The 21,837-nt window shown below is 36.1% G+C and overlaps 2 protein-coding genes across 2 annotated transcripts in view; both read right to left on the bottom strand.

The window, feature by feature from the left end:
- Window positions 1–4,898: 4,898 nt before the first annotated feature.
- Window positions 4,899–15,729, bottom strand: LOC149926203 (acidic mammalian chitinase-like). The gene is made up of 7 exons (XM_090160069.1): window positions 15,643–15,729; window positions 10,297–10,573; window positions 9,062–9,295; window positions 7,864–7,996; window positions 6,434–6,592; window positions 5,660–5,779; window positions 4,899–5,220 (listed from the first exon to the last, which is right to left on the bottom strand). Exons 1-7 carry the CDS (start codon window positions 15,701–15,703, stop codon window positions 5,089–5,091), a joined length of 1,116 nt encoding a protein of 371 aa, XP_090016195.1. The 5' UTR covers window positions 15,704–15,729; the 3' UTR covers window positions 4,899–5,088.
- Window positions 15,730–19,965: 4,236 nt separating this feature from the next.
- The window catches only part of LOC149926202 (acidic mammalian chitinase-like), a 29,680-nt gene continuing 27,808 nt past the window's right edge, over window positions 19,966–21,837 (bottom strand). The window contains exons 7-8 of the mRNA XM_090160033.1: window positions 20,705–20,824; window positions 19,966–20,284 (exon numbers count right to left, since the gene is read on the bottom strand). Of these exons, the coding sequence (XP_090016159.1) occupies window positions 20,153–20,284; window positions 20,705–20,824 (252 nt within the window). The 3' untranslated portion in view covers window positions 19,966–20,152. The remainder of the gene's footprint in view (window positions 20,285–20,704; window positions 20,825–21,837) is intronic.

The raw sequence follows: 21,837 nt of genomic DNA, 5'->3' as shown, positions 1-21,837 counted from the left end.
TTATCGCATGACGGAACCTTCAATTTACATAATTGTCATGAGTGGCAGTAAGATAATCCTCACGCGACTACCGTTAGGTCACATCAAGTGTAGTTTAGTCTCAACGTCTTATGCGGAATTTTTGGCGACCATTTGATTGGAGCTTATTTTCTACAAACAAGACCAACTGTTGAGTCGTCCTTAACCTTTCTACAAGACACTTTACCAGAGCTACTTGAAGACGTACCGCTAGTAGTTGTGTTTTAGACACGACGGAGCACCCCCTCATTTTAGCCTTCGGGTTAGAGCTTATCTTGATGCCGAGTTCCCTCAGAGGTGGATAGGTCGAAGGGGAACTGTTGCATGGCAACCAGATCTCATGATTTGAACCCCGATAATTTCTATCTTTGGGGCCATATTAAGGACTTAATATACAAGACTGAAGTTTGAGACGTTGAAGACTTACGTCAACGCAAAATGAACGCCTGCGACACAATCCGAAACATGCCAGAAATCTTTCGTCGTGTTCGAGAATCTTTCCGAATACGAGTCCAAGCTTTCCTACACGCCAATGGGGGCCATTTCAAACCACTTTTGTAAAGACAATGATCAATGTAATGTTGTTAGGTAACCGTACATGTAACCTCTGAGAAGACATAAAACAAATTAATTTTTTACTGTGTCTCTTGGTAATTGAAACCACCTAGTCATTATTTCAAATCGTAACGATAGCGTACTTCTAGATGCGAAAGGTTAATAAGATTTTGTTTGTAGACATTTTTATTCATTTATCTCATCAGACGTTTAACCAACTTTAAGTTCTGGGGACATCTTGAAAAATTAGTACACAAGACTGAAGTCCGCAACATTGACGACCTGCGAAAACGCATTATTGATCGCTGTGAAACTATTCGTGACTGAAACGGGTCCAGATGACGCAACGGTACCGAACCATAGAAGGGGTATAATTACGTCAAGCATCTGCTTAAGTTTCTAACTTGCTAGCTTTAAATTTGACCTCTGACGAGTAGTTCTGCCGTTAGGGAGCGCAACCATAGTTTTCGGTCGCGAATTCGTAACACGCCTCGAAAGTTCGAACGGGTTCAAGAATGATTTGCGTGTGCCCCCAAGTGATCATTTTGTACATTTCTTGTAATTCAGTTAAATTTGTTTTTATGCCATTTGGTGAAGAAAAAAAGAAATTCAATAAGTAACTTTCATTTAATTGACATGGTCACTTTGAAACACCTTGTTATTGTTAATTTCTACACGTAGAATACTTATTTTAATTAAGAACGAACTTTTGGTACTAGTGATCGTTTTCTTATCTTTTTTTCTTGATAAAAACCAAATGCTTAGTAAAAGAAAACAATTGGGTCCAAGGAATAATAGAAACTGCACATTTGCGCGTTTTTCAACGTTTTGGAGGCCGATTTTTGACGGCCTCGTAAACGATTCAGTTTTTATAAAACGTTTCTTAGGACCTTTTTCACTCCTTGTTACCCAAAGAACACGCCTTTAAATTTATGCCAGACAACTTTAAAACACCCTGTATGTCGGATATAGAGACTAGATCGCCGATGTTTTGAACATTTAATACTATCAATAACAGTACGACAATAAGATGCTACTGACAGATATTTGGGTGGAGTTGGCGAACTTAGGGTTTTAAGGTCCACACTGGCACTTAACCTTTTTCACTCCTTGTTTCCCAAAAAACGCCTGTAAATTTGTGCTAGACTCCTTTCAGTCCTCTGAAACACCCTGTATAACGTCGTATGAGTATAGAAGCGTTGACGGGTTGTTTACATTTGAAAAAAAGAAATCGATTATCAGAACTTAATTTAACTTGGAAATTAAGTCTTAATTAATTTGATCCCCTATAAATTTTATTGTATAATTAGTAATTTAATAAGTTAATTGGCAACATATTAGTTAGTTATAAATTAGAGAAGAATAAGGAATACGTTGGAGACTATCCTTTGAAAAAGATAAAAGTTAGCTAGATAGCTAGGCAGCCGGAAACATTTCTAATAGTAACAGTCGGCCAATTGATTTACGAGAGCATTTCCTAGGGTGCCGTCATACGATCGGCACGCCTTCGTCACTGGCTGACATTCCCTGTCGGTGCATGGAAGCCGTTAGCTTCGACAACACTAGCCTCGAAAAAGGGGCGGCTACCTCGTAAATTGCGTATAAGGAAATTGGAAGATATAAAGACTAGATTACATGTAGATGGTGGACGTTGTGCACCTATAATACGACATTCGACTGACGGGCCGATATAGCGACTAAAAGGTGGATGTTGTGGAAATATAATACGACATTCGACTGACGGACCGATATAACGACTAAAAGGTGGATGTTGTGGACCTATAATACGACCAAATATTTCCCGTAATCCATTAGATATTTTTTTTATTTTTAGTGAAATTATTAAATGAAAGCCATTGACTATGAATTTAATTAGACAGTTGATAGTGAGAAATATATTCCATGAAGTTGGCAATTTTGAGGCTTTGAGTTGGAAAAAATTGATATTTTCCCCTGGGTGGAACTCGCGACAGTAAAACTAATACTAGAGACTTAATTACATTAAATAAAACGTTTTGAGCCAGCGATAAATCGTGATATATTGAAAAAGTAATTAACTTTTAAATAATTGGCACGTGAATCGCGATTCGCGCGCCGCGAATGGCACAAAAGTGAACGTTGCCGCTTTGCTAGGTGCGCTACGGCCCTGCGTGAGACAAGACCATCAATACCATTTGTTTCTTGAGATTGTACTTACAGAAAAGTTTAAAAAAAGTCCTCTTGTATTAATGTATGTGGTTTAATATTTTATAAAAAGTAGCTAGTTGCCCGTATTTACAATACAGTCTGGTTTATTTGTAATTGTCTGCATTATTCTTCCAAGATGTCAACAAGAATCCCCTTAACTAGTTGGTGTAGATAGATACCCCCAACCCACGTGCGGTATATATTATACTAACGTGATTGATTTAATCCTTTAAAATACTTCAAGACTAATATTTTATAACTCCTACTTCTAATAAGACTTTTCCATAACAGAGTTCCCTAGGAGGGGTTTTACAATTTTGTGGTGTATCTGTTGGCAAAGTGTATTCACCGCGTTGACAGTTTCATGAACTTTGGAAAAGGTTCACCAGAGCAAAACAAGTGTAACGGCTAAACTCCTCGTTACATCTGATATATTTTTTTACTTTAATGCCCACCGTAACGACGGTTTTGACTAACTTGTTAGTGTAAACCAGCTTTTGAACGTTTGTATTCGAATTCGTGCTTTTGTAATGTTTTGTGTACTGTGTGTTTGTGTTCAGACATGGGTGAATTTTGTGTGTTCTGTATGTATGGGGCTTCTTCTCTCCAACCCCGATTTTTTTTTACTTTTGGGACGGGCCGAGTGCTTAGGGTTACGGCAAATTATGTTGCAAAGATATTTATACAAACGACTTTGGGAAAAGTCCGTCTTCCTTTACGTTTTTATGAACTCATTAACCGCATTTATTCTATATTATTTATTATATATATTAATTTAATCAGCAAGATTTTTATTATTTATAGATAAAATTAAAATTAATTGATATAATTAAAAGTACAGTTGCGAACAGGAAACGAGCAGGAGTTATATTTTTAACAGGTGGACCTTAGGGTTCCGGGGTGGTAAATACCAGGTGGAAAATAATGTGGCAAATAGTGGTAAATACCGGCCTGGCCAAAAATGTATTTAGTGGAAAAAAGTGGCAAGTATATTTTTTACTTTTATTAAGATTTCAACATTGAAGTTTTTGCATTTTGGGCTATAAAATACAAATATCTATACATAGTTGCCAGAATTTGGGCTGGTTCAAAAGTGTATTATTGCTAATTAGATTTACAACTTATTCTCTTTTCAAAAGGCATATTTTCTTTATTAGCCACTATTTGCCAGTATTTTCCACAGGCCTGGACAAAAATCTAAAAAGGTGGCTTTTTAGGTACACCGATCTTTTACAGCTGAGCCAATGACTGCCACGTCTTCTAATTGCAAATAAATATTATCATCGACATACCATGGAGGAATAACAGGATAAGTTTAAATTTGTCACGCTATTTAGTACAGAACGACAGCCATGTGACGCTAGCATCGCCTTTCAAAAAAAACTCCGGTTAGTTCTCCATGGAAAAATTCCGAGGAGAGATATATTTGGGCTTTCTAACTTGTTGGGCATTTTTGATAAAATTCTTTTGTTTTTTTTGAAAAATATATAAATTGCTGGATCCGCGTTGGATCCAGCTGGATTGATGTCGGTCCAGCAAAAATCCAGCTGGATTGAAAACCCTGTTGGATTGCAATCCCTACCGAGAACTTTCAGTTTCCAGGTTTAAGTTTTAATCGCCACCTATTATCGCCCTTTTACTATAAGCTTCGTGGGTAGTTTAAATTTTGTTCAGAAGTATCGCCGCCTACCGACCGAGTTTTAAATTCAATATATGAAAGCTGTCTGCTCGTTAAAAAATTTCAAAAGTCGTCTGCTATTTCTTCACATATTTAGTTCACGGATATTAAGGCAGATGGTGCTATATTTCCTAAGCTCGACGCCTATTAGAGAAAACGTAGTCCATAAATTCGCTACGACTGCCCAATTTGTTCTTGAGATAGGGCAGTCAAGCCTATGGGCGAATTCACTAGCTCTATAACCTCTCTTTAGTGGGAGAGCTGGTGAAGCATTGCAGAAGTGACTAAAAACCATAAACCTGGAAAAGGCCACGTTATTTTATGGAAACCAGTGGCGGATACAGAAAAAACTCAAGGGGGGGGGCGCTAAAATACATCTTATATCCGCCACTGAAGGAAACGCCTATTAAAGGATGAAAAAAGGCATCTGCTTATTCATTAAAATAGTAAAGATATAAAATCACTTTGAGAAGAAAAACCCTTCAGACCGTTTATTTTTTCCATGATCATTTAATAATTAAAAATTCTAGTAATGGTTATTGAAAACGGGTCTCCTTATATCATACTTTTCGAATGGTGCAAACCTTTTTCGTCACTGACTAACGAAATCACTTTAAGAGAAGGAACTGATTTATTCCGCAGTCAATTCATCAAGAATTGAAAATATTTTTGATGATTTTGATGAGCGGGAAATCTTCTTTGCCACAGCTCTTGGACCAGTCGTCCGTGTTCAAGTCGAATACCATAATGCCCCCGTAATTCTGTTGTTTAATCCACTTCGCCTGAGTTAATGGGAAATTAAAGGGAAGATAAAGTGTTTGTATTTATTATTATTCATTATAGCCACGGTCACACGACTGTTAAAACCAAATAATTCACTTTTTTTTGTCATTGTGAGATCGAAGACACTGGTTCACAAACAAATTCAAGTCGTTCGCGTAGAGAGAAGGGCTCGTATTTATGACCGTAAAGTGCTTTAATTGATTTAATTTGCAACACGATGAAGAGCAACACGATTGGACGTCACCACAGCGAAGTTAAAAATCATAGAGCACTGTAATTTAAGCCTAATTCATCGTAAAATCAGCTTAAGTACCAAACCGTCATGTAGAATTCTTCATGGGCTCGTGTGAACTACTGCGAGCAAACCAACATTGAAATCGAATACAATAGTTAGTTTTAAACATAGTTGTCGGTCGTGTGAGCGTGGCTTTGAGTTACTTTGTAGTTGATGCTGTCTTCGTTTTCGAAAGAGATCCACGTCAGATTTTGATACATGTATGGAACCAGGCTTTCATTGTCGAATTTCACCGTGGCGCCTTCCGCGATGAATTTGCAGCACTGTTAAATAAGTTAATTCAATTAGTTAACCTTCATTAATTATTGTTTGGGAAATTCCAAAGCTTCACTGAAACCGCGATGACAATTAACCTGGAGAAACGAGCGAAGATTACCTACGTCGAATGTTAGAACCGATTTTCTGATATCGATAGGAAATCAACAAATCAGCATAAGCAAATTTGTAAAAGCAAAGTTTGCTGCGGGTATAGAGTGTCCCTTAAAAGGCAGAGACCCCCAGGATCTCTGTTAATACTTAATTTCTCAAAAATGCGAAAACCACCAATTGAGTGAGGAGGCGTTATATGCGCTAGTGGAAACTAGGCTTAATACAAAGGTTTTGCCTCAACGCTCAAGCGACAATGACCCTATTAAGAGGAGTTTACAGGCTTTGCGTATTAACATTTCCCTGAGAGCTGCTTTATTGGCTTTATTGTAGCGTCTCTATACTTCGAGTGTAGTTTATATTTTGCCTATACCTACAAAGTTTTAAAGGTTCAGCTTAGGAACAGTTAAATCCAACTACCGTCTGTTATTTCCTCAAACATTTAGTTTATAGATCTTGTCGCCGCTATTTTTAAGCTATTATCAACTAATTTTTAAGCTATTATCAACTATTTTTAAGCTATTTTTAAGCTATTGTGATTTGGAAATTACTTGAGAATATGTCCAGTCGTCGCCTCCTGATACAGCGGGTGCATCGACCCCGTTCAACTCGGCAACGGCCAGCTGGTAATTGTGCGAATACAATGGTATTCCGACGTACAACTTCGACCTGGGAACTCCGAGTTGCACCCAATATTCGGCGGCGAATGCCTAATAAAAAAGAATTACTGAAAACGCCCTTAAATACTAAAATCAAGTCGAGGGTTAAATCGTTTTACCTCAGCGCAAAAAAAGAGAAAAACTGTTACTATTACCAAACGACTTGTAAAGCCAATAATCAGTGACCGAGTTTGAATGCGTACTATTACCATTAACCTTAGCAAGTTTTATTGAAAGGGGAAACAGAAGAACTTGGGAAACCCCTTTTACCCGTGGGTAGAAAACTTGCAAACTCAACGCGGAAGGAATGGTTTCGAGTTTTCACCCTTTGCCACAACATGGGATCGAACCCGGTTCATCTTGCTACGAAGCGAGTGTGTTAACTGCTCCTCCACTTATAGAAAAAAACAGTTTTTGAACCAATAGACCCCTTTATAAATTTCTTGCTATACCACTCAAATTCTTTACAAAAACTATATTGTGCAACTTCAAACACTGTTAATAATTCTTTGGTTTAAAAAATTCAGCTCACGTTCATTACTTTGTCGTTGCTATTTTCTAATGCGTCAGCGAAAAGTGAAATAACTATTTTTAAAAAAATAGTGATATTATAAATGGAATATTTAAAAATTTTACGAGATATCGTTATTTCACTGATTACCACGGATTGCTTAAAAATAATTGAGTAAGATTTTGTTCGCATATCCACATATTTATCCAAGCAACTAGGTTTGCTGGTTTGCCGCGCGTAACGTCTTGTTGAGGCTTTCTCCTATATGTTCAAGAAAGCTTTGGCCATTTACCATCGTCCATTCAATATTAAAAAAGGTGAAAAAAACTCACTGAAGCATTTATAAAAGGGTCTATTTGGTTCAAATGTGCATATCTCTCGCGTGGTTGGTTAAAGGTAGGGAGATGGTATTGCTCTATATACTTTCTTGACCTTAAAACAGAACAGAGTGTACAAGGTTCGAGTGACGTGACATCTGTTTTCAGTTTCTATAATCTTCGGAGGTGCTTCGTATAAAATATTCCTTTAAAATGTTCAATATTTTACGAATAATTTATAATAAGTGCTTCGAAGGCTCTTTTTAAATTTACATTTAGTTAATAATTATTAACGTTATTGTGAATAATTATATTTGAAAGGCGTTCAAAAAGAATACACATTTCGCAATCGACCTATTTTTGCACTGAGGTTTGAAGTGAGGTAAAGATTGGATTGTTAAAAAAATACTTTAAGTTAAAGTAGAACTAAAATTATAGACTAAGGTAAGTAGAGCACTGAGGTTAAACTTTGCTTACGAAATGTGTAATCGTACCATGTTTAAAGTTGCGAAGTAAGCCTTTTCAATCGCTCGAGGAAATAGCGGGCTGTTAAAACCGGTAAATGGGTCTTCCAAAGGCTTATAGTCGTGGAAATCGTAAGACATTAGGTTTACGAAATCGCAGTATCTGCCAAATTATTCAAATGTATCAAACACACTATAGTACCATTAATACCGTAAGCTTATGAATTATATTTCAGTTTCCTATCTTCTGCGTGTTAAATTTTTACTGAGAGCCATTGTTGGGAAACTTAAAACTAATACGTCGTAATGAACATTTAAATTTATTATTGGTTCTTAGAACATACACTACCCTATAGAACCTACACTACTCTCTAGAACCTACACTATCCTATAGAACCTACTTTACTCTCAAGAACCTACACTACCCTATAGAGCCTACACTACTCTCTAGAACCTACACTACTCTCTAGAACCTACACTACCCTATAGAACCTACACTACTCTCTAGAACCTTCACTATCCTATAAAAACTACACTACCGTATAGAACCTACACTACTCTCTAGAACCTACACTACTCTCTAGAACCTACACTACCCTATAGAACCTACACTACTCTCTAGAACCTACACTACCCTATAAAACCTACACTACCCTATAGAACCTGCACTACTCTCTAGAACCTACACTACCCTATAGAACCTACACTACTCTCTAGAACCTACACTACCCTATAGAACCTACACTACTCTTTAGAACCTACACTACCCTATAGAACCTACACTACTCTCTAGAACCTAAACTACTCTCTAGAACCTACACTATCCTATAGAACCTACACTACTCTCTAGAACCTATACTACTCTCTAGAACCTACACTACCCTATAGAACCTACACTACTCTCTAAAACCTACACTACCCTATAGAACCTACACTACCCTATAGAACCTCCACTACTCTATCTTCAACCTACAATACCCTATAGAACCTACACTACTCTCTACAACCTACAATACCCTATAGAACCTACACTACTCTCTAGAACCTACACTACGGCCTATAAAACCTACACTACTCTCTAGAACCTACACTACGGCCTATAAAACCTACACTACTCTCTAGAACCTACACTACGGCCTATAAAACCTACACTACTACAAGTTCCTATTACACGTTTTGGAGGGGTGGCCTTAACCACTGTAATAATAGACTTTTGGTAGTTATTTACGCTGCTAGGGCCGGAGGGTCGTAAGCCACTTCGATGATGGGCGAAGTGGCCGAGACCGCTACGGACAAGAGGAGTCGAGTCTTCAGACTGTCCATTTCGTTCCGCAGCTCTTTCAAGAATTTGGCGAAGTTGCCTTTGTCCTCGATGGGCGAAAACCACGACGGGAATTCCCAGTCGATGTCCACGCCATCCAGATCCAGACCCTTCGCGAATGCCAGGATCGAATCTATCAGCCTAAAAGAAATCATAAAAATTAATACTGACTCAAGTAACATTTTAAACATCATTAAAACATTTAGCCACGTAGCTCGCCTCTACTGCCAACGATAGAAGTTCATACACTGCTCGAATTTCACGTGCTAAGCAGACGGTTTGACATTTTTAAAACATAAACCGTTTCCGTAGTAGACGACAAACCAGCAGATTACGAACTCACGACGTTGGCCCTTACGTGCATAGACAAGGCTACACGTGTCATACATAGATAGTATATCCAAAGAATATAAAGCCCTAGGAATGGAAGGTGTAGCTCCGTCTAGTGGAGCTTTTGCGCCTCTCGTTTTTAAAGATAGACCGGGTTGCATTAACCGCTTCCGGTTACTCTGATTTGGTCTGCCGGAAGTTTCTAACCAACCAAAACACGCGGCCAATAATATCAATCCTTCCATTCCTGGGGCTTTATATTCTTTGGTATATCCGTTCTTGATATAGACCAATACACTGTTATCAAGGCGAAAATCCTTTTAACGCAATTAAACCCGGTCTTTTAGACACCCGACGTTTTACCAGATGGCGCCAATAGTCAGAAATGTAGAATTCTAAAAAACGCGTAAAATATCTTTTATTGTTATTTTGAATTTATCCTGAATATTAAAAAGCATTAGAAATAATTTTTAAATAACTTAGTAAGGATTGGCCTTTCTAGTTTCCGTAGCGGATAATCACGAGAAACTTATAGACTGATGGCGGAAGATTTTTACTGATATCGGCAGTTTCCTAGGATAACCAGAATTCTTACACAGTACTGAGAGCCCCAAAAGGTAAAACCGGTCTATTGTTGGAATTTATGGTTGAAATTTATTACCTTATCGGTCAAAAAGTTTATATTGGCGCCATCTAGTATAAATAAAGGCAATAAAATTGAACCACTAATGGCTTCTCTCTGACTGTGTTTCCCTGAAAACAATTTTGAATGGATCTATTGGCAGGGTAATATTTTCCAATTATAAACGCACATTTTCCTGTTAGCGACGTTGCTGGCCGCTTTGGAAAATTGATTTCCACCATTTGCAATCATAAACATGACTTTTAGGTCCGGCTGTTTCTTCTTCAAAGCGAGCGTTTCTCGTAAACCTTTGACCTTTTCAGGAGTAATATCGACGCTGCAGTTAACGACCGACGCTGCTGCAACGATGACGTGGGTGCAAACGTTGGGTTCAATTTGGCTGGGCTGCAAATCCCTTCCTTGGCCTGCGTACGCGTAGTAACATACTATTGGCTTCTCTCCGTTACCTTGGAAACGAAACTTTATTATTTTCAGAAATATATAAAATTATCGGATGCAACTGAATGTAGCAACGTAAGTACTTAATTAGTAACGACTGAACGTAGCAACGTAAGTACATAATTAGTAACGACTGAACGTAGCAACGTAAGTACATAATTAGTAACGACTGAACGTAGCAACGTAAGTACATAATTAGTAACGACGGAACGTAGCAACGTAAGTACATAATTAGTAACGACTGAACGTAGCAACGTAAGTACATAATTAGTAACGACTGAACGTAGCAACGTAAGTACATAATTAGTAACGACTGAACGTAGCAACGTAAGTACATAATTAGTAACGACTGAACGTAGCAACGTAAGTACATAATTAGTAACGACTGAACGTAGCAACGTAAGTACATAATTAGTAACGACTGAACGTAGCAACGTAAGTACATAATTAGTAACGACTGAACGTAGCAACGAAAGTACATAATTAATAACGACTGAACGTAGCAACGTAAGTACATAATTAGTAACGACTTAACGTAGCAACGTAAGTACATAATTAGTAACGACTGAACGTAGCAACGTAAGTACATAATTAGTAACGACTGAACGTAGCAACGTAAGTACCCAGGTAGCACGAGCACGTGTAAATAAGGGTGATATTTAGTATTCATCGTTTATATTCCGTGTTGAGTAAAATATAAACGTCATTTCAACGTGTTAAGTTAGTATATAAGACACTTATTCAGTCATGTATTACACTATGTAAAAACTAAAATTAGATAAGAAAAAAAAGTAAAGTTTTTTTTATAACATTTTATTCCCTTGTAAATATATTATATTTTTCAACTCCGATATTATAAACCAGCTTCATTATTGTAATAAAGAGTTCTTACCAAAAATTAGTACTTGAGAAATCCTTTCGTAAAATTAGCCTAGCGAAGTTTCGGGTAGCTGCCTTCAACCGAAAGAATTCTTACACTACACGTGTTTCCTACGTATAGATATGGTGTATATCACTAGATTGGCAGACAGGTAGGTTTTTCGTATATAATTAGTAGATATATAACTAGGTTGGAAAAGTGTTAAGGTTGGTGCTTACGTAGATATATGCCTAATTTACATGTGCTCCTGCTATACCGGATATATTTGCAAAATATATCAGTAGATTGGTAATTGAGGTTTCAAAAAGTGGAAATTAACCAGTGGCGTAGACAAGTGAATGGTTCCTTTTAAAAACCCTCTCTTGGTTGTATCTTTGACAATGCAAAATGTTTGTCACCTTCCTTACCAATTTTACTTTAAACCAGGTATTTTTAATTATGCGTACTTACCGATTATACAATGCGCTTATTAAGTTTAAATTACATTAAATCATACGGTATTAAGCTGGTATTTGGCGTGTAGTAAGGAGTTATTTTTCGTGTATTTAGCGGTTAAATTTCATGAATTAAGAGATTATTTCGAGTACATTAAATTGTTATTTTTCGTGTGTCAAACGCTTCTTTTTCGTGCACTAATTGGTTATTTTGCGTGCATTAATTGGTTATTTTTCACGTAGTTAGGGATATTTGCCGTGCATTGTCGTTTATTAATTCGGTATTTTGCGTGAACTATTTCGAAATTTTGCGCGAACTCCTTGGTTATTTTCCTTGTATTAAGCGATATTTCCGTGTATTTATAGGTTATTTGGCGTAAATTATATTGTTAGTTTTCGTGTATTAAGCGGATGTTTGGCATACAATAAGAGGTTATTTTTCGAGTAATAAGCACTTATTTTGCGTGCACGACGAGATTTTTTCGCATGTATTAAGGTTTTTTCGTGCATAAAGCTGTTTTTTATTTATGGCGTACTGTTTTCCGAAAGATTGTTTGACTTTCAAACCCTGAAATGATCTCCATTTCAAGATTTCCAAAGCGATTTATAAATATATTTTTTAAAACTTCTTTTCTGAGGTCTATTAATTAATTTAAAGAAGTTAACTAGAAGTATATCTTAAATTTTTATATACAGTTCACGTACATTTTGTAAGATAATTATCTTACAAAATGTACGTGAACTGTATATTAAAATTTAGAGAATGGAGAGCTATTGAAGAAATACTGCATTAAAGAGGTAGAAGTTGTATCATACTCATATGTTTTTATATTCATGAAACTATCTTTGACCGTCTTATGCATTCTAGTCCTCAAGAGAAGGAAATTTAAGATATGCACAATTGAAAAAATTATTTATCAATATAACACATAATCAATAAATGTATTGAATCCCAAAAACTTTATTTTATCTAGTATTATACGAAACCTCATCGTGTAATGTGTACCAATTCATCGCATAATTAAAAAAATTATCAATTAATGCACACAAAATAACCAATTAATGCACCCAAAATAGCCAACTATTGCATAAAAACCAACTAATTAATGCACGCAAAATAACTAATGTATGCACGCAAAATAACCAATGACTGCTCACAAAATAACCAATTAATGTACCCAAATCAAACAATTAAATGGGCAAAGGATGCGATTGCTTAGATGTAAATAATCACGTTCAAAAAGTAAGCCAAAAAAGTTCGTGTCCGTTTGCTTAATAAAAAAGCAAGCTAAGAAACAATATTTTTGTTGTTTGTTTGCTTAGCGTATTACACATCGATTTCTTAAAATATCACAAAATCAACTAAAGAGGATTTATCAGCGATCGAGCTAAATCTATGCTACACAAATCCCGCTCTCTCCTCGTTTGCTCTCTCTTCAGTGAGCGAGATTTCTCTAAACGTGGAGGTGTCACGATCAACGGTAGCCGCTTACGGCGCGACGAACGAGTCTGTCGCTAACGAAGAGGATTTTCACTCGCTTTAATCACTCTCGCAGACGTGGGCAAAATTGTGAGTACTAAATAGACAGTGAGAATTCATGTATTGAAACTTTGCTTCTTTTAAATAGAGTTATTAAAGACGGTGAGTTGGACCGACGGATCTCTATGTAAGCAATCTCAATCTAATCTAAACGAATCCCGCTCTCTCCTCGTTTGCTCTCTCTTCAGTGAGCCAGATTTCTCTAAAAGTGGAGATGCCGCGATCCAATGAAATTCAGTTTTCAAAATAAAGCGTTTTATTTGACCTCGGCCTTGATACGGTGCACGAAAACAATTTCGAGGTTTGACGGTTAATGGGCCATCTACTTGGGGTTTTCGGAATTACATTTTTATTCTTTTTACGATAGTATTAACCTTTAAAATTTCTTAGAAAAATATTTCATATAGTTTGGAAATCGACCTTGAAAAGGTGCACGAATAAAAATTAGGTTTGGCGGTTAAAGCGCCATCTACTGGGATTTTTAGAGAAAAATTTCTTTTGGGATGCTGTTATGTCAACCCCCTGAGAGGAGAACGGTACTGCAACTTCTACCTCCTATATCGGACCTTCTTGCGAGTTATTTAATTTAATTTGGAAACCGATTGTTCAATTGAGTTGTGGTTAAAAAGTCTTAACCTATCTCAATTGGGCAGGCAGTTTTAAAAAATAGGTTAGGATCATTTTTAACACCCTATATTTAAATAAATTGTTGACTAAGATTATTGGAAATATGATGAAGGTACTTATTTGTTGCCTAAAATTAAATACACATTTAGCTTCAACATTTATAAATAAAACTTAAATTTTATATTCAATTGATTGTTTCACCGGAAGTAAAACTTCAAAAATACAGATCATTAAGTAAGAAACATAGTGTGATTATACGCACACTATTTTAACAATAATATATGAATGGAGTTAAAATAATATGAACTTTGTTAGATTAAATTATTTTCAATAGGAAACGTAGAATAGTAAGTAATAGGCTTGGTGATAAAACTATTTTGAGTATGGTTAATTTGATTAAACAAACGCTTTGTTTTAAATTCTGAATTTCATTGGAAAAATGGAGACGTTTTCGGGCGCGTTATCTCTCTGCGCCGAGAGCGATCAAAGGAAGCGAAAGTCCGCTTCGTTCGCGACAGACTCGTTCGTCGCGCCGTAAGCGCCTACCCCTCATCGCGGCCTCTCCACGTTTAGCGAAAGCTCGCTCGCTGAAGAAAGAGCGAAAGAGGAGAGAGCTAGATTCGTTTAGCTTACATTGAGATTGCATCGGTTCAACATACGGTCTTTAATAACTCTACTTATAAGTAATTAAAGTTTCGACACTTGATTTCTCACTGTTTATTTAGTACTCAGAATTTTGCCCACGTCTGCCTCTGTAGCACTGTAAAAGCTGGGGTAATATTTTGACCCGCGGTTAGAGGCGCCACTAGTAACACAGCTCAAGCTAGGGGAAACTTTTGACCAGCGTCGAGATGGAGCCACAATCGGTTTGCAAGTTGAGCCATAGAACACGCCTGTCTAGTAAGCGAAGCGTATATATAGTCTTTGGCCAGTATGCTCTTCGTCACCAACGTCAATGAAATCCACGCGGTATCTCCGGGCCACGTTACTGACTACGAAATACAGCCAATTGCCTAGGGGCCGCACTTTTGAAATTCTACTTTTGGGCCCGGTTAGAAGACTTTGCCTATAAGGCCCGGAAAACGGCTGACGTGGCCCTGCTGCACCTCATTAGTTTCCGAAAACGTATGTCAAATTTAGCTACATCAACCAAACTAGGCAATTATTTATTTATAATTATTCAGAATGATTATGTTGCTATAAAGTTATCATCATGCTCTAAGACTAAGCTCATTCCCCTAAAACAATCACGCTATCTCATTGGTTCCCTCAATCGTTCGTCTCAGGACGCGATTGAAGCCCGAGCCGGCGATGTTTTCCCTTCCCTTCTTGTGACGGGGGAATACTAGACCATGATGGCCGCGGATCTAGAAACGCTGAAATATAAATAAATCAGTTCTTGAAACTACTCCTACTTTCACATTTGGCGTGAAAACGAAATACAAAATTTGAAATGTAATTTAAATTATCCGATTCAAACTAGTCGCCACCACAGAATCGGAGTAAAATGACGTCATAGCCTTACTCTTCTTACCCTACTCCGAAATCTCGGAACAAACGAAAAGAAACCACCTATAGTCTTATGAAATAACTTACCGTTTGAAAAACCCAAAGTTGCTAAAGCGGACAAAATAATAATTATTTGATGGTTGCGCATTTTGTAACTGTACGCTTACTTTTATGAAATGAAATAACACTCTATCGTTTAAGGGCTTTTATAAGAACAATATATATTTATTATCGTAGCATTTCTTGATAACTGCGTGTGGTTTCGTTTCATTATCATATTGTAAAGCGAACAACAACAGTTGAATAATGAACAAGATGTCACGGACATTTAAGTACACACAATTTCCTAGTGTATACCGTAAACCTTTCGCTGTGTCCATGCCACCCCATTGGAAATCTTGTCATCCTGTTCAGCTATCTATACTTTCTTGACGCGAGCTGTCAATATTCGCTCTGATGCAAACACCTTAGCTTTAGAAACAAATATGATTAAAGCAATAGCTGAAGACAGGAAGCTCCCATTGTCCTACCTAAATAGAAGCTTTAGTAGAATTATTCACAGGGATAAAATTAATCGTAATACCCAACTTGAATCAATTAAAATAAAAAAACCAATATTGTTGTTTTACCGTTCTCTAATGATATTAGCCATTCATTAGGTAACATCTTTAGTAATAATAACTTAAAACCTGTTTTCAAACCCATTATAAAATTGTAAATTATTTAAACCCCCTTAAGGATAAAACCCCGTTGTTGGATAGATTTGGCATCTATGAACTTGAATGCTCCTGCGGTAAAAGTTACATAGGCCAATGTAAACGTAATTTCTATAACAGATTGAATGAACATAGAAACGATATTAAAAATGTTAAAACTTATTATTCCGCCCTGGCGGCTCATATTTTCGAGAACCCTAAACATGTAATCCTTTTCAACAAACCCAAACACCTTGCTTTTTTAGACCATGAATTTAAACTTAATATTATTGAATCACTTGAAATTATTAAAAAACAAAATGATAATAACTGGCCTAATCGAGATAATGGTCCGGGACGTTTTCTAGCTGAACTTTGGTTTGCTGATTATTGTTGTGACGCCCACTTGACACGTGTCTAGCTGTGCATTTTTAATTCTTGAACTTGTTGTTGATTGTTAAAAATCAGACCTGATGATGCCTCTGTATTAGACGGCGAAACTAGTCGTGCGCTCTGTATAGCGTATTATAATTTTTAATTTATATTAAAAAGTTTTACTGTGTAATTAAAGTAGTTTGATTTCGTTTTTATTATCACATACACAGGTGCCGCTTTTAATTAAGTATTTAATTAAGTCTTATAATATTTTGAATATAAAAATTAATTTTATTCGATCATCTTGTACATTAACTTCGTAAGTGTACTCTAATAAGTTAATTACCGTAGATGATTTTTGGTCGAAAATTATCATTTTCTCGACTACTCTGTATTTTAAAAACCGTATCTCAATCACCTTTCGTTTAAAATAACTAACCACTATGCATTAACCACCTAAGAGTAATTTTAAGTAAAAGAAAAAGGCATGAACACGCTTTATTAATCACCCTGTTATTTAATTAATAACAATCACCCTGTACCTAAAATAAATAAGCGCAGTATAATACTCTGAGTGTAAGAATGAGTGCTATATCATTCACCCTGTACAATAACTTAATCATCCTGTTCCTTATGATAATCAAAGAACTAATCCTTAACAACCACAGAGTAAATTTACTACAAAAATTATTACAACGCTTTAGCAATCACTCTGTTCATTAAGAACAATATTTTAATCGCCCGTAAATTAGCTTAATAAGCCCAATATGACAACCTAAAAAAACAATTTTTACCAACAGCAGCAATTTCGCAATAACAATGATACCAATCACCTAGTCATTCAACCAGTGAAAAAGCCCTTTTATCATTGGTATAGTAACAAACATCCTGTATAAGAAAATTGGTGCTATTAAAAAGAAACTCCAAAAGTACCCAACAAAGCACAGCCAACACCTTATCTAACAATAGTCAAGATAGCATAATGTAACAAGCACCCTGTATAACAAATGTGTGGTGCCCTAAAATGCACACCGAAAGTATCCAACGCCCTGTAGAAGACAATGGATGCAGTTCGTAGAGGTTTCCAAGGTCGAAAATGAAAAATTTGGAGATCGATGGCTCTTGTATTCTGAATCTTGAATTGGTACTAAATTCAAATATGACAATAGTGCGTAGACGGGTTATGGGGTCCCGCGAATTGGCCAGATATCTCTTTTCAAATGATAATTTCTTGGGCAACCGACGAGGACAAAGTAAAAATGCTACTTTGAACGAAATCGAACTTAAATTACGAAAAGTATGAAGATGCCAAGCTGAATATTGCCGAAGATTACTAAAATGGTTCAATGACTTGTAGGTCTCCGATCACCAAAATAATGGGCTACCACTCCGCCAATCCTCCTATACTTGGTTAAGTCATTTTCTTCATGACTATATACTTTTATTCATGATTAAATATTTTTATTCGTGATTAAATATTTTTATTCGTGATTAAATATTTTTATTCGTGATTAAATATTTTTATCCGTGATTAAATAATTTTATTCATGATGAAATCATTTTATTTAAGATTTCATTCATGATTCAATCATTTTATTCCCGATTTAATCATTTAAATCACTATTTATTTCAATATCGAGTTAACCATTTTAATAAAGAATTAACCATTGCAATAACGATTTAACCATTTCAATAAAGATTTAACAATTTCCATGTTTCAATATCATTTTGTTAATTTTAGTTAATTTAAATATAAATATCACGATTTAATGCCTCAAATTTCAATTTAATCTTTAAAATTTTAATCTAATAACTCAAACCACCGAATTGGCAAATTTGAAACTACGCTTTATCTACGCTTATCATGTCTTGATTGTTCTCTAGTTGGATTTTTATAGTATTTCTTATATTTAATTTTTGGTTAGATACTTTCCAATGCTAAAGATACACTGAATTATGCTATCGAGATAGAGCGCTTAGACTTTCGGGGATGGCCTTGCGTGGTTTGTTCGAAGATAGATGGCAGTAGCATTTCCGTCGGGTGGCCAAAATTCAGCCCGCTAGCCTTCTCCAGTGATCGCTTAGTTCTCGAAGCTCTCACCAGGCACCACTATTTTTTATTTGAAACTTAATTTCCTCCCACCTCCCCTCCCGAGTAACATTCATTTCAAAAATTGAGTCATTGACACACTTTTGGTTACAAAATGCTTTCGGACCGAGCTCATTTTACAACACCATTAACTTCCTGAGTTTGAACTCTAGTATACAGCGTCCAAATTTCGTTTAAACAAATTCGCTTTTTGATTAAGCTGGAACTCGCAAAAACAAAACTAACACAAAAGATAAAATAATAAAAAAAACCCTACTAACAAGTACGCGCTACGCCATGTTTTTAACGAAACTAACTCGAATCATTCCTAGCTTCTGTTAAACCTTATGAAAAGGGATAATAAAGCTAAACCCTAAAGAAATTTGAAGAAATTTAAAAACTTACTAATAGCACGTACCGATCAAGGGGTGCTCACGCTTGATTTGAAATGGTCATTTTTTTTTATTTTATGTTTCAAGGGTCTGACACCAACGTCATGATTAAAAAAAGTTGTATTATGTCCTCGGATTATATTTGCTCTGACTTTTGACTACCTAACCAATGCAATTTTGATATTTTTTAGCGTACTTTATTACGTCTGAAACTCTAATCGATTGTTTTAGTGACGTAGTCATCAGACCCTACCACTTTCTTTTTGTCTCGTATTTTAAGGCTTCAAAAACGTCCGCGCGAGCAACCCTATATTAGCGTCTCTAGCAACCTTGCGTACCGATAGGTCTTCGAGCAAACAAAAAATTAAATAAAATAGCCAGAAATTCCAACGGTAAACCGGTTTCGTCCTATTTGGGACGTGCTATTAGTAAGTTTTTAAATTTCTTCAAATTTGTTTAGGGTTTAGCTTTATTATCCCTTTTCATAATGGACTAATCTACTTAATTATTTCCCAAATAGGACGAAACCGGTCTACCGTTGGAATTTCTGGCTATTTTATTTAATTTAATTTTTCACTCGAAGATCTATCGGTACGTGCTATTAGTAAGTTTTTAAATTTCTTCAAATTTGTTTAGGGTTTAGCTTTTTATTGTCCCTTTTCATAATGGACTAATGTACATATTCGCTAATTTTATCATCCTTTACAATGCAGTCCATAGCTGGTTCCTTTTAACTTCTGTTAAACCTGGTTTGTAGAAATGACAAATTCGTTGAAACAACATAAACATGGATGTTCATACTACTTTTAGAGTTCCATTTAAAATTTTAATCCATTAAAATAGTAAAGAAATAATATCATTTTGTGAAGAAAAGCATTTCAAATCGTTTATTTTTTACAGGATCATTTATTAATTAACAATTATAGTAATGGTTATTGAAAACTGGTCTCCTTATATCATACTTTTCGAATGGTGCCAACATTTTACGTCACTGACTAACGAAATCACTTTAAGAGAAGGAACTGATTTATTCCGCCATCAATTCATCAAGAATTGAAAATATTTTTTATGATTTTGATGAGCGGGAAATCTTCTTTGCCGCAGCTCTTGGACCAGTCGTCCGTGTTCAAGTCGAATACCATAATGCCCCCGTAATTCTGTTGTTTAATCCACTTCGCCTGAGTTAAGGGGAAAATTAAAGGGAAGATAAAGTGTTGGTATTTATTATTATTCATTAGCCACGGTCACACGACTTTTAAAACCAAATAATTCACTTTTTGTCATCGTGAGATGGAACACGCTGGTTCCCAAGCAATTACAGTTGTTCGCGAAGAGAGTTTGCCGTAAAGAGCTTTAATTGATATAATTTGGAACCCGAAGAACATGATTGGACGACACTACAGCGAAGTTAAATATCATAGAGCACTGTAATTTAAGGATAATTCATTCAGCTTAAGTACAACATGGTTAAATAGAATTCTTCATCGGCTCGTGTGAACTACTTCGAACAAACTAACATTGAAATCGAAATCAATAATTAGTTTTAAACATAGTTGTAAAGCGTTTGAATCGGTCGTGTGAGCGTGGCTTAGAGTTACTTTGTAGGTGATGCTGTCTTCGTTTTCGTAAGAGATCCACGTCAGATTTTGATACATGTATGGAACCAGGCTTTCATTGTCGAATTTCACCATGGCGCCTTCCGCGATGAATTTGCAGCACTGTTAAATTAGTTAAATCAATTAGTTAACCTTAATTAATTATTGTTTGGGAAATTAACCTGGAGAAACGAGCGAAGATTACCTACGTCGAATGTTAGAACCGATTTTCTGATATCGATAGGAAATCAACAAATCAGCATAAGCAAATTTGTAAAAGCAAAGTTTGCTGCGGGTATAGAGTGTCCCTTAAAAGTCAGAGACCCCCAGGATCTCTGTTAATACTTAATTTCTCAAAAATGCGAAAACCACCAATTGAGTGAGGAGGCGTTATATGCGCTAGTGGAAACTAGGCTTAACACAAAGGTTTTGCGTCAACACTCACCAAGCGACAATGACCCTATTAAGAGTAGTTTACACGTCCAGGCTTTGCGTATTAACATTTCCTTGATAGTTGCTTTAATGGTTTTATTGTAGCGTATATTGACACGGCCAACTTCGATCACGCGCTTAAACTGCCGGCCGAATCGTTTCAAATCCTATGTAAATTAGCGTGAGTAAAATAATTACATGTTATCCTGCTAGAGGCACCACTTAGAGACTACAAATATCAAAAATGTAGCATAGCGCATAGGCGGGGAATTCGGACTAACGCAAAGAGAAAAATATATTTATCTTGTTGTTACTGAATCTTAAAAATTTTAACTTATACGAATCTTTTCTTACTAAACATGTTGGAACAAGTTGAAATATAATTTTTAATAATTAAATTCAAGTACATTATTCCCGATATTATCCATAGTTCAGGTAAAGAGTTTTTGGGTGCGACTAGGTGGTGTACGTTATGAAGAGACGCGTTGTCAGTGCGTAGGCGCCATTTTCGAACGCGTAATTTGAGTGACTGTTGCAAGATACGATTTTGGATTGTTCTCATGTTAAAGGTGTACCAGAAAGTAAAAAATCAAGTTTATAAACATATTGGTAGGCTTTAATTAAATCTTTTGACCCAGAAACCTATAATATTTTTTTTTAGAAGCTCGTTATGAGCGATTGTAACGGGTGGGACAATTCAGTCC

The sequence above is a fragment of the Leiobunum rupestre genome, chromosome 10 (assembly GCF_980474605.1).
Source record: "Leiobunum rupestre chromosome 10, qqLeiRupe1.1.hap1, whole genome shotgun sequence".
Lineage (NCBI taxonomy): Eukaryota > Metazoa > Arthropoda > Arachnida > Opiliones > Sclerosomatidae > Leiobunum > Leiobunum rupestre.
Note: the sequence above shows the minus strand (reverse complement) of the source record. Positions and strands in the feature narration are given on the sequence as shown.